Source organism: Podarcis erhardii, assembly GCF_964252035.2.
Source record: "Podarcis erhardii genome assembly, chromosome: 3".
Taxonomy (NCBI): Eukaryota; Metazoa; Chordata; class Lepidosauria; order Squamata; family Lacertidae; genus Podarcis; species Podarcis erhardii.
In genome coordinates this window covers 1,281,668-1,294,999 of record NC_138507.1, presented here as the reverse complement: position 1 = coordinate 1,294,999, position 13,332 = coordinate 1,281,668, and the positions used below count along the sequence as shown (strand labels likewise).

The 13,332-nt window shown below is 46.5% G+C and overlaps 1 protein-coding gene across 1 annotated transcript in view; it reads right to left on the bottom strand.

Annotated features, from left to right (window-relative positions):
* The window catches only part of TNFRSF21 (TNF receptor superfamily member 21), a 47,134-nt gene that overhangs the window by 18,977 nt on the left and 14,825 nt on the right, over positions 1–13,332 (bottom strand). Inside the window, exon 4 of the mRNA XM_081855564.1 lies at positions 8,257–8,522. Within this exon, the coding sequence (XP_081711690.1) occupies positions 8,257–8,522 (266 nt within the window). The remainder of the gene's footprint in view (positions 1–8,256; positions 8,523–13,332) is intronic.

Sequence of the window (13,332 nt, the reverse complement as noted above, 5' to 3'; positions counted from 1 at the left end):
TGAGGATCTCTCCCTCATTACAGTCACTTGCGGTTCCTGCGCAATGTTTGCCATCTTGCCAAAGGTTGCAGGCAGCTTTACCTGCAGCAATTGCATGTTGATTGCCCTCTTAGAAGACAAAGTCCAGCAACTGGAGGAACGTGTAGCTACGCTCCAAAGAATTAGAGAGCTGGAGCTCTTCTTGGAAGCAACAGAGCACACCGTCTCCACCAAGGAGGAGACAGGGGACTCCCCTGAGAAGGAGGCTAGTTCACCAACACAGGAGCCAGATATATGGAGAAACGTGACTCAAAGAAGTAGGAGGCCCAGGGTTCACTCTGATTGTTTAGAAATACACAATTGCTTTGAGGTCCTCTCCCCTAACATGGAAGACGAAGAGCAGACTCCATTTGAGGATCTCTCCCTCATTACAGTCGATCAGGTATATGAAGACGAGCAGCAAAGTCAGTCCTCAGGGAATGTGCAGGCGACCTTGGAACGGACAGCTCACAGAAGAACCCCGACCAAACCTAAGAGGAGGCGTGTAGTGGTGATAGGGGATTCCCTACTGAGGGGAACAGAAGCAGTGATCTGTGGGCCTGACAAGATGTCTCGGGAAGTGTGCTGTCTCCCCGGGGCTAAGATCCAAGATGTAACTGAACAACTGCAAGGAATCATAAAACCCACTGACAAATACCCCTTCCTCTTGGTTCATGTGGGAACCAATGACACTGCAAGCAAGAGCCTCCAGAAGATCAAAAGAGACTACGAGGCTCTGGGCAGGAAATTGAAGCAATTAAATGCACAAATTGTCATCTCATCTGTCCTCCCAGTTGAACGACGTGGCCCAGGGAGAGAGAGAAAAATAGTGGAAGTGAACAGCTGGCTTCGCAAATGGTGTAAACAGGAACGGTTTGGATTCTTAGATCATGGACTGAAGTTTCTTGAAGATGGACTTCTGGCAAGTGATGGGCTGCACCTCACAACGGTTGGGAGGAATGTTTTTGCCAAAAATCTCAGAAACCTCATCAGGAGGGCTTTAAACTGACTAATGTGGGGGAGGAAGACAGTGCTCCTGAAGGTAGGAGTCTATCAATTGATGAAGATGATCATCCAAATGTCATAGACCAAATGGAGCAAACAGCACGCAGACCTAGTGGTGGGAGGAAAAAATCCTTAAATAAGAGACACGGGGGAATAATTAATGGACTTCAATGTCTGTACACTAATGCGCAAAGGATGGGAAATAAACAAGATGAGCTTCAGCTCTTGGTACAGCAAACTAAATATGACATAATAGGCATCACTGAAACGTGGTGGGATAAGTCCCACGATTGGAATGTAATAATGGAGGGATACAATCTATTTCAGAGAAACAGACCAGAAAGGAGGAGGAGTGGCGTTATATGTCAGGGATGTGTATACCTGTGAAGAGATCCAAGATTTAGAACCCCAAAGCCAAAGTGAGAGCATTTGGGTCAAAATTAAGGGAGAGAAGAATAACAGGGACCTCATTGTGAGAGTTTACTATAGATCCCCAAGCCAAACGGAGGACATAGATGATGCCTTCCTGGAACAGATGGCCAAGCATGCAAAAGGAAGGGAGATAGTAGTAATGGGGGACTTCAATTACCCGGATATTTGCTGGATGTCAAACTCAACCAAGAGCATAAGGTCAAACAGATTCCTCACTGGCCTTGCAGACAACTTCGTTGTCCAGAAAGTGGGAGAAGCAACAAGAGGAACAGCCATTTTAGATCTCGTCCTAACCAATGTTAATGACCTGGTTAGTGGGGTAGAAGTGGCAGGATCATTAGGCGCGAGTGATCATGCTCTTCTGAAGTTTACTATACAGCGGAAAGGAGCAGCCAAGCATACTAGGACTCAATTTCTTGACTTTAAGAAAGCCGACTTCATAAAACTTAGGGAAGTGCTGGGTGAGATCCCATGGACAGTAATACTAAAAGGAAAGGGAGTTCATGGTGGCTGGGAGTTTGTTAAGAGGGAGATAGTAAAAGCACAACTTCAGGCAATACCAATGAGATGGAAACATGGAAGGTGCCTAAAGAAGCCAGGGTGGCTATCTAAAGAACTTTTAACTGAGTTAAGATTAAAAAAGGATGTGTACAAAAAATGGAAAAGGGGGGAAACCACCAAAGAGGAATTCAAACAAATAGCCAGCACGTGTAGACACAAAGTCAGAAAAGCTAAAGCACAGAATGAACTCAGGCTTGCTAGAGAGGTTAAAAGCAACAAAAAAGGCTTTTATGGGTATGTTCGTAGCAAAAGGAAGAACAAAGAAACCGTGGGGTCACTCAGAGGAGAAGATGGTGAAATGCAAACAGGGGACACAGAAAGGGCTGAACTCCTCAATGCCTTCTTTGCCTCAGTCTTCTCCGATAAAGAAAACAATGCCCGACCTGAAGAATTTGGAGCAAATGATTCAGCAGAGGAAACACAGCCCAGAATAACTAAGGAGATAGTACAAGAATACTTGGCTAGTTTAGATGTATTCAAGTCTCCAGGGCCAGATGAACTTCATCCAAGAGTATTAAAAGAACTGGCAGATGTGATCTCAGAACCACTGGCAGTCATCTTTGAGAATTCCTGGAGAACAGGCGAAGTCCCGGCAGACTGGAGGAGGGCAAATGTTGTCCCTATTTTCAAAAAGGGGGAAAGAGAGGACCCAAATAATTACCGCCCAGTCAGTCTGACATCAATACCAGGGAAGATTCTGGAGCAGATCATTAAGCAAACAGTCTGTGAGCACCTAGAAAAGAATGCTGTGATAACCAATGCCCTCTTGCGTTTCTGCCTCCCAAAGGCTTCCACAGCTGCATGTTGCAGCAGCCTTGGCTACAGGCTCCTCTGGGAGGCACCTCAAGAGATTCGGGGCGGCAGCAGTGGCTGCCCAAAAGAATCCCAAGGAGAGGTGAGAGGAGAGGAGGCTGAGGGAACACTTCACAACGAAGGGTGTTTGAAAAAGAGTGAGGGGCTGCCAGTGCTGCAGGCAAGGGGTGACCTAACTGGGCTCCTGAACCCCACAGGGGTCCCGCAGAAAGAAGGTCGTTGGTCAAGTGAGCTGTGGACCCAAGAAAGTTGAAACCCTCTGACACAGAATGAAAGCTTTCAGAATTGTGGGGCGCAGGGAAGCCCCCATAATGCTCTTGACTGGTCGCAGCTTGAACAGGAGCATTCCTGTTGGGGGATTTGTCACACTGCAGCATTTTGTTGCAAGCATCCATAGGGATGCAGCTGGCCCTGTGGGTTAAACCACTGAGCTTAGGGCTTGCCGATCAGAAGGTCGGCAGTTTGAATCCCCATGACGGGGTGAGCTCCCGTTGCTCGGTCCCTGCTCCTGCTGACCTAGCAGTTTGAAAGCACAAAGTGCAAGTAGATAAATAGGTACCACTCTGGCAGGAAGGTAAACGGCATTTCCGTACACTGCTCTGGTTCGCCAGTAGCGACTTAGTTATGCTGGCCACATGACCCAGAAGCTGTATGCCGGCTCCCTCGGTCAGTAAAGTGAGATGAGTGCCGCAACCCCACTGACGTCCATGACTGGACCTAATGGTCAGGGGTCCCTTTACCTTTAATACCAAACTTCGGTGGTTGGGAAGCAAAGCAAGGCAAAACCACCCAAAACAAGTCAGTCATTTCTGCATACTTAGGGCCCTTTTCCCCTCCTCCCAGATACACAGAAGCATATTAGTTTGCAAACAAGAACCTGAACAGCCTCACAGTACCAATATTCCAGGACTTATGAAACATTGAGAGTGTCAGTTAAAAAGGGAGAGGAAGAATTGGGGATTATTAGTCTATTTGAACCCCTAACAACTTACAGTATCCTTGCAATGGGGACAAGGGTCTGGGAACACAAAGAGCCAACCAGCCAGCCAGATGCACTCAAGGGGACTGCTTTCCTTTCCTTCAATTTTATGGCATTCATGCAATAATAGTTTTTAGAAGCAGGAAAAATTTATGCAGGAAAAATGTCATGCAAATCTGCTGACTGTACATGTACTGTAAGCAAAACACTAGGAGGCTGTTATGAAACACCGCTGGCTTTCTGCCAAAGAGTCAGTCAGTCCTGTACACACTTGATGTTCTTGGACAAACTGCAGCGATGGAGAAGGGCGGGCTGTAGCTCAGCAGCAGAGCACCTGCTCGGCATGCAGAAGAAGGTCCCTCTTGGCAGGGCTGGGATTATCCCCTCTGAAACCCCAGAGAGCTGATGCCAGCCCAGTATTGAGAGAGATGAACCAGCAGCCGAGCTCAGCAAAAGGCAGTTTCTCCTGTCCCCATGTACTGCACAGAGTGGTTTTTAAACATGCCACACCAGAGGACTCAAATGAACAGTGTCCAGGATTTTGCACTGGGACAATCAGACGATGATGACTTCTTATCGGATATCCTACTGGAGCAGGAATGGATACTAACAGAATACTGAACACAACAACCTAGGACTGATTTTCTGTCACCTCCAAGACTGTATGCAAAACTGTTATCAAACTTCTGCACCAAGTAACCAAATTCTGCAACTGGCTTGAATTGGGCAAATCTACACACTTCCTCATTTTACCTCATTTATTCTCTTTCCAGTAGTCATAGGGATGAGCCAAGGAATTAATTACACACAAGGCACTGAAGCCCCACCATCTGCCCCATGGAAACTACAGTGGTACCTTGGGTTACAAACGCTTCAGGTTACAGACTCCGCTAACCCAGAAATAGTACCTCGGGTTAAGAACTTTGCTTCAGGATGAGAACAGAAATCACGCGGCGGCAGTGGGAGGCCCCATTAGCTGAAGTGGTATCTCTGGTTAAGAACAGTTTCAGCTTAAGAACGGACCTCCGGAACGAATTCAGTTCTTAACCCGAGGTACCACTGTATTCCTTTCACTTTGGAGACTTCATCGGGCATGGGTGAGGCATTGAGCAATAGTCAAGGTCAGCCATGTTCACAGTAAGCCCATTGAAATCAATGGACTTAAGTGAATTACTTTAAGTACTCAGACTATGACTTGGCTGGATCTCACCCACTGAATATGTACATTTGCAACCAGAAAAGCCAATGAAAGCCAAGACCAAGACCACACCTTGTAAGGGCACGTTGCAACCTCTGGCTCCCTTGCAAAGCCCAACAAGCCCTGTGCTTCGAACTGTGAACCAGCTGTTTCAAACCCAACTGGTTTTTCTAAGAAGCAGTAGGAATTTGTTGTCTGAATTTACTTGCTTTACACTTCACCCCATTCCTTTGTCATAGAAGGGACATAGTTGGAGGAGACCATGAGGGTCATCTAGTCCAACCCTCTGCAATGCAGGAATCTCAGCCAAAGCATCCCTCCCTCACAGATGGCCAACCAACCTCTGCTTAAAGACCTCCAAGGTAGGAGAGCCCAGCACCTCACAAGACAGTCCATTTTCCTTGTGTGTCCAGGTCTTTTCACACTGCTAGCCTGAGGGCAGGGACTTTGTTCATCATATTGATATGTAAGCTGTTCTGTGAAGCTTTGAATGAACGAAGGAATGAATTCTTAAGATACAAGTTGAAGTCTTCACCCACTACCACATCCTGCAGTTCCTTTGAGTTCCCACAGAAACATAACAGACAAAGAATCATATTCATGACATGATTTTAGGTAGGGTGATGTTGCATTAAGCTTTTAGACACAAATATTTGATGCAAGAACTCATCTAGCACAGAAGACAGAGACAACAGCTGTATGTGGCACAGTGAAGACGAGGTTAGAGAAAAATGCTTAGCTTTCTGCTGCTTAAAATTAGAACAGGAACTGCAGTGCATAACGTGGTGAGACAAAGGTATTCATTATTTAAAACAATGAATCAGAAGCCAAGCTTGGTGCACAGATGACTCTGCTCAGGTTACAGCTGAGAATCCTGCACCCACAAGAACGAAGCCTAGGAGAGCAAATTTCAGGTAACACAAAACAGACGAGGAGGAGTCACTCATGCAGCACCCTGTTCATAAAAAAACTGCCCCACTGAAAGGAACACAATAACACACACAAAACTTTTTGATACACCATGATCTATTGCAAAGTATATTTACTAGGGAAAACAGGAACAAGAACAAAAGCTCAATGTTGTCAGAAAAGCCTCTGGCTTTGGACCAACAACCCACATATTGCGTTAGGTCTTTCTCCAGAGAGAAGATTTCCAGCAAAAAGGAAACATGAATGCCCATAAGTAATAATAATAAAAATAATGATAAATAATATATTATTTATACCCCGCCGATCAGTTGGGCGGCTCCCAACTGAATATTAAAAACACAATACAGCATTAAACATTAAAAACTTCCCTAAAAAGGGCAGCCTTCAGATGTCTTTTACAGTGGTGCCTCGCAAGACGAAAAGAATCTGTTCCGCGATTCTCTTCGTCTAGCGGTTTTTTCGTCTTGCGAAGCAAGCCCATTGACAGCTTAGCGGATTAGCGCTATTAGCGGTCTAGCGGCTTTTAGCGATCAGCTGAGAAGCGGCTTATCAGCGGAACAGCTGATAAGCGGCTTAGCGCTTAGGGAAAGGGCAAAAAAAAGCGGGGGAAAACCGCGGGAACTTGCAAGATTTTTTCGTCTTGCGAAGCAACCCCATAGAGAAATTCGTTTAGCGAAGCACCTCCAAAACGGAAAACCCTTTCGTCTAGCGGGTTTTCCGTCTTGTGAGGCGTTCGTCTTGCGGGGCACCACTGTAAAAGTAAGATAGTTGCTTATTTCCTTGACATCTGATGGGAGGGCATTTCACAGGGTGGGTGCCACCACTGAGAAGGCCCTCTGCCTGGTTCCCTGTAACTTGCCTTCTTGCAGTGAGGGAACTGCCAGAAGGCCCTTGGAGCTGGACCTCAGTGTCCAGGCAGAACGATGGGGATGGAGACGCTCCTTCAGGTATACAGGACCCAGGCCATTTAGGGCTTTAAAGGTCAGCACTAACACTTTGAATTGTGCTCAGAAACGTGCTTGGAAAAGTATAATACAGTTTAAAAATAAAAGGCAGAGGCAAACCTGATTTAAACAAATGTGTAGAAAATCACCTGCTGCTGACTTGGCATTATGAAATGGTGCATGCACTCTCTGTGGTATAATCAGGATCTCCGTAATACTGAGAGATTGCTGGAAGATAGTGGTAAAGTCCCACTTTGCTGCTTACCTATAGGATTGACACTGGCCAATTGTTTCAGAAAGCAACTTTAAACTACATTATGCACTGCTTAATTGGTAGGTACTAGTGTCATTTCATAGGGACGCGGGTGGTGCTGTGGGTAAAACCTCAGTGCCTAGGACTTGCCGATCGTATGGTCGGCAGTTCGAATCCCCGCGGCGGGGTGAGCTCCCGTCTTTCGGTCCCAGCTCCTGCCTACCTAGCAGTTCGAAAGCACTCCTAAGTGCAAGTAGATAAATAGGTACCGCTTTATAGCGGGAAGGGAAACGGCGTTTCTGTGTGCGGCGCTGGTGCTGGCTCGCCAGCTGCAGCTTCGTCATGCTGGCCATGTGACCTGGAAGTGTCTTTGGACAGCGCCGGCTCCCGGCCTCTTGAGCGAGATGAGCGTGCAACCCTAGAGTCGGTCATGACTGGCCCAGACGGGCAGGGGTACCTTTACCTTTAGTGTCATTTCAGGGCTTCCAACTGCTTACAGCAGCATGGAGTGAAACAAGGAACAAGGAAACAAGGGGAAAGGGGAATTCTTCTGCTAGCTCCCTGTATTTTGCTGTACAATTCCCGCTTGACACCTGTAACCAATACCAGGATGCCTGAAGGAGGCGAAGGTCTGGTCCAAGGGGGGACAGAACACAAGGGTTCTGTTATTATCTATCGGCACAGCCACTTCTCAAAACGGGAAGTATGATCTCCTCCAGGTTCCATGAATTCATGGAACACAAAAAAGTAAGTGGAGCTCCATCAGATCGTTGAGGAAAATCTTTCAGGCCATAAGAAACTGGCAACATTTTGCCATGAATGTAAAGATACGAGTTAAGATTCCTGCATTGCAGGGGACTGGACCGGATGACACCAGTCTTCCTTCCAGTTCTACAAGTCTATGGTGCTATGAAGGTAGTTAAACCCTACAAAGGGCTATCCTGTTTGTAGGCCTCAAAATCAGCAGCAGGGACCGAGCCTTAATTCACTAATGCTGCAGCTCTAATTCCACTTACCTGAAAGTAAGTCCCATTGAATCCAATAGGTCTTACCTCTGAGCAGACGTGGTCAGGATTGTGCTGGGCGTGAGCTAACAGAGCCAAGCATTAAATGTGTATCTTACCTGTGTCGTGTCTTCCATTAAGCCCCTGATCTTCTCCACCACATCCGTGCGCCGGTGCTGACGGAGAGCACTGATCAGCTGGGCAAGGCTGGCTTCAGAGCCCCTGATGGTCCAGTGCTGTAAAGCTGCATAGGCCCTCTCGTGGTCTGCAGAATAGCTGCTGGTGAAAGCAGCCACCTCCCGCTCGCTTGCATTGCACAGGAACTGGTAGATCTCCTTCCACTGGCTTCCAACTTGGGCTGCCACCAGCTTCAGAATGTCAATGCCTGTTTGACGGGTGATAACCCAAAAGAAAATTGAATTTTGCTTAGTATTCCCAGGGGTCATCGTTGCATATTCGGACCAAGCAACAAGGTCCCTCACAGCGGTATTTCAAAAGCTTTTTTGTAGTCTACTGGTTAATATTTTTTCTGAACCAGAAGGTTCACTGAGAGGCAAACACCAATGCTCTAGCTTTCTTAATAGTTGAGGGTGCCACCTTATGTCCTCCAAAAATGTGCCACGTTGGGGATCCTATGAGTAGCCCTGATCATTGCCTCATGCAGTTATGGCGATGCCACTTTGGTTCACCTAAATTTGAAGGGTTTTAAAAAATGGGTATTATTGCTTGTGCTTCTGCAATTCCCATACTGCAGAGATGGGCAGACTTTGGACTTTCAGGATCTGCTTTGTTTTTTACTAGAACCCCAAGTTCTATCCACTGGAGTCTGGCAGTGGTGAGTTGCGCCCATGGGGAGCAACATTCCCCCATGACTGAAAGGATAATAATAGGAAGAGTTTTGGGATTTGAAAAGGATGGATGACCTGGGCCACCTCTGGAGAAAGCTTAGTAGAAACTGTCTCACTTATCTATCCAGACAGAACCTCAGGGCTCCACAGGCATCCAAAAGGCACCTTTCCCCATTTCCCTCTATGTGAAGTTCCAGAGGAGAGAACATGAGGAAAATACTTCTTGCAACCTGTGGATCCAGCTTACTTTGGGCCTCAACATCCCTTTCCCATATGCCATAAGTGGTGGGAGGGCTCCTTTAATTTGTCTTCATTGCCAAAGGCTGCCAGCCAATTGTCTTCTGCTTCCCGTTGGCAATGGAGCAAAGGACAAGGAGACTTGTTTGTTGCCACCAGGAGCATGGAAGCCATGCACCACATAGAAGAATTTGAAGCTGAAAGACCAAGATATATATTAAATTGAGGAGGACTGAAGATGATAGCCATGATTTCCTTTCCATCTTCAACACTTGGTTACAACTCAAATGTATTTCAGAATTACTCTGGCATTTATGCTGATGCCAAATTCAGAGAGACTGCACAGCCAACTCACTAGTATAAGGAAATAAAACCTTCCTTTTATTGCAAGCAGTGACCTTTCTATTCAAAGAGCAGCTTTAAAACAAAACTCAGGGACCAGGTACCTTGTTTAGTACTGATGGAGAGATGAAAAATACAAACGCAACATATGAGCTGAAGTCCCAGCATGATAAGGCATTTTGGCTCCAAGTCTCTCAGAACAAAGCTGTGAAATGTGCCCCCATTGCAAACTGGCTGCACAGAAAGCACCTCTGCAATTTCAGAATGGAGTTCTTGATCAAGCAAGCCAACAGGCCATTAGAGCCTCTTCTGGCTCATCAGTCTTGCCTTCCTCAGGCAGGTGATTAGCTGTGGGAGGAGCTTATCAGAGCTTGCAGGGCAGCGGCGTGCACAGTTTGATCCATCTTTTAGATTTAGGGGAGATAGTCTCGAATGTTTGTTGGGGGAGCCCTAGGTTTTTTTGGGGGGGTTATTTGTCCTGTCTTCACGCTTCTTATGATGGAGGACCGCTGTAGCCACCTCCAACAACACGTTCTCAAGATGGAGGGTGAGGGAACAGCTGCAGTCGCCTGCGGTTCCTGCGCAATGTTTGCCATCTTGCCAAAGGTTGCAGGCAGCTTTACCTGCAGCAATTGCATGTTGATTGCCCTCTTAGAAGACAAAGTCCAACAACTGGAGGAACGTGTAGCTACGCTCCAAAGAATTAGAGAGCTGGAGCTCTTCTTGGAAGCAACAGAGCACACCGTCTCCACCAAGGAGGAGACAGGGGACTCCCCTGAGAAGGAGGCTAGTTCACCAACACAGGAGCCAGATATATGGAGAAACGTGACTCAAAGAAGTAGGAGGCCCAGGGTTCACTCTGATTGTTTAGAAATACACAATTGCTTTGAGGTCCTCTCCCCTAGCATGGAAGACGAAGAGCAGACTCCATTTGAGGATCTCTCCCTCATTACAGTCGATCAGGTATATGAAGACGAGCAGCAAAGTCAGTCCTCAGGGAATGTGCAGGCGACCTTGGAACGGACAGCTCACAGAAGAACCCCGACCAAACCTAAGAGGAGGCGTGTAGTGGTGATAGGGGATTCCCTACTGAGGGGAACAGAAGCAGTGATCTGTGGGCCTGACAAGATGTCTCGGGAAGTGTGCTGTCTCCCCGGGGCTAAGATCCAAGATGTAACTGAACAACTGCAAGGAATCATAAAACCCACTGACAAATACCCCTTCCTCTTGGTTCATGTGGGAACCAATGACACTGCAAGCAATAGCCTCCAGAAGATCAAAAGAGACCACGAGGCTCTGGGCAGGAAATTGAAGCAATTAAATTGTCATCTCATCTGTCCTCCCAGTTGAACGACGTGGCCCAGGGAGAGAAGGAAAAATAGTGGAAGTGAACAGCAGGCTTCGCAAATGGTGTAAACAGGAACGGTTTGGATTCTTAGATCACGGACTGCAGTTTCTTGAAGATGGACTTCTGGCAAGCAATGGGCTGCACCTCACAACGGTTGGGAGGAATGTTTTTGCCAAAAATCTCAGAAACCTCATCAGGAGGGCTTTAAACTGACTAATGTGGGGGAGGAAGACAGTGCTCCTGAAGGTAGGAGTCTATCAATTGATGAAGATGATCATCCAAATGTCATAGACCAAATGGAGCAAACAGCACGCAGACCTAGTGGTGGGAGGAAAAAATCCTTAAATAAGAGACACGGGGGAATGATTAATGGACTTCAATGTCTGTACACTAATGCGCAAAGGATGGGAAATAAACAAGATGAGCTTGAGCTCTTGGTACAGCAAACTAAATATGACATAATAGGCATCACTGAAACCTGGTGGGATAAGTCCCACGACTGGAATGTAATAATGGAGGGATACAATCTACAGTGGTGCCTCGCAAGAGGAAAAGAATCCGTTCCGCGATTCTCTTCGTCTAGCGGTTTTTTCATCTTGCGAAGCAAGCCCATTGACAGCTTAGCGGATTAGCGCTATTAGCGGTCTAGCGGCTTTTAGCGATCAGCTGTTAAGTGGCTTATCAGCGGAACAGCTTAGCGGCTTAGGAAAGGGGGGGGGAGCGGAAAAAACCCGCGGGAACTCGCAAGATTTTTTTGTCTTGCGAAGCAACCCCATAGAGAAATTCGTTTAGCGAAGTGCCTCCAAAACGGAAAACCCTTTCGTCTAGCGGGTTTTCCGTCTTGCGAAGCGTTCGTCTTGCGGGGCACCACTGTATTTCAGAGAAACAGACCAGACAAGAAAGGAGGAGGAGTGGCGTTATATGTCAGGGATGTGTATACCTGTGAAGAGATCCAAGATTTAGAACCTCAAAGCCAAAGTGAGAGCATTTGGGTCAAAATTAAGGGAGAGAAGAATAACAGGGACCTCATTGTGGGAGTTTACTATAGATCCCCAAGCCAAACGGAGGACATAGATGATGCCTTCCTGGAACAGATGGCCAAGCATGCAAAAGGAAGGGAGATAGTAGTAATGGGGGACTTCAATTACCCGGATATTTGCTGGATGTCAAACTCAACCAAGAGCATAAGGTCAAACAGATTCCTCACTGGCCTTGCAGACAACTTCGTTGTCCAGAAAGTGGGAGAAGCAACAAGAGGAACAGCCATTTTAGATATGGTCCTAACCAATGTTGATGACCTGGTTAGTGGAGTAGAAGTGGCAGGATCATTAGGCGTGAGTGATCATGCTCTTCTGAAGTTTACTATACAGCGGAAAGGAGCAGCCAAGCATACTAGGACTCAATTTCTTGACTTTAAGAAAGCCGACTTCATAAAACTTAGGGAAGTGCTGGGTGAGATCCCATGGACAGTAATACTAAAAGGAAAGGGAGTTCATGGTGGCTGGGAGTTTGTTAAGAGGGAGATAGTAAAAGCACAACTTCAGGCAATACCAATGAGATGGAAACATGGAAGGTGCCTAAAGAAGCCAGGGTGGCTATCTAAAGAACTTTTAACTGAGTTAAGATTAAAAAAGGATGTGTACAAAAAATGGAAAAGGGGGGAAACCACCAAAGAGGAATTCAAACAAATAGCCAGCACGTGTAGACACAAAGTCAGAAAAGCTAAAGCACAGAATGAACTCAGGCTTGCTAGAGAGGTTAAAAGCAACAAAAACGGCTTTTATGGGTATGTTCGTAGCAAAAGGAAGAACAAAGAAACCGTGGGGTCACTCAGAGGAGAAGATGGTGAAATGCAAACAGGGGACACAGAAAGGGCTGAACTCCTCAATGCCTTCTTTGCCTCAGTCTTCTCCGATAAAGAAAACAATGCCCGACCTGAAGAATTTGGAGCAAATGATTCAGCAGAGGAAACACAGCCCAGAATAACTAAGGAGATAGTACAAGAATACTTGGCTAGTTTAGATGTATTCAAGTCTCCAGGGCCAGATGAACTGCATCCAAGAGTATTAAAAGAACTGGCAGATGTGATCTCAGAACCACTGGCAGTCATCTTTGAGAATTCCTGGAGAACAGGCGAAGTCCCGGCAGACTGGAGGAGGGCAAATGTTGTCCCTATTTTCAAAAAGGGGGAAAGAGAGGACCCAAATAATTACCGCCCAGTCAGTCTGACATCAATACCAGGGAAGATTCTGGAGCAGATCATTAAGCAAACAGTCTGTGAGCACCTAGAAAGGAATGCTGTGATCACCAATAGTCAGCATGGATTTCTGAAAAATAAGTCATGTCAGACTAACCTGATCTCATTTTTTGACAGAATTACAAGCCTGGTAGATGAAGGGAATGCAGTGGATGTAGCCTAC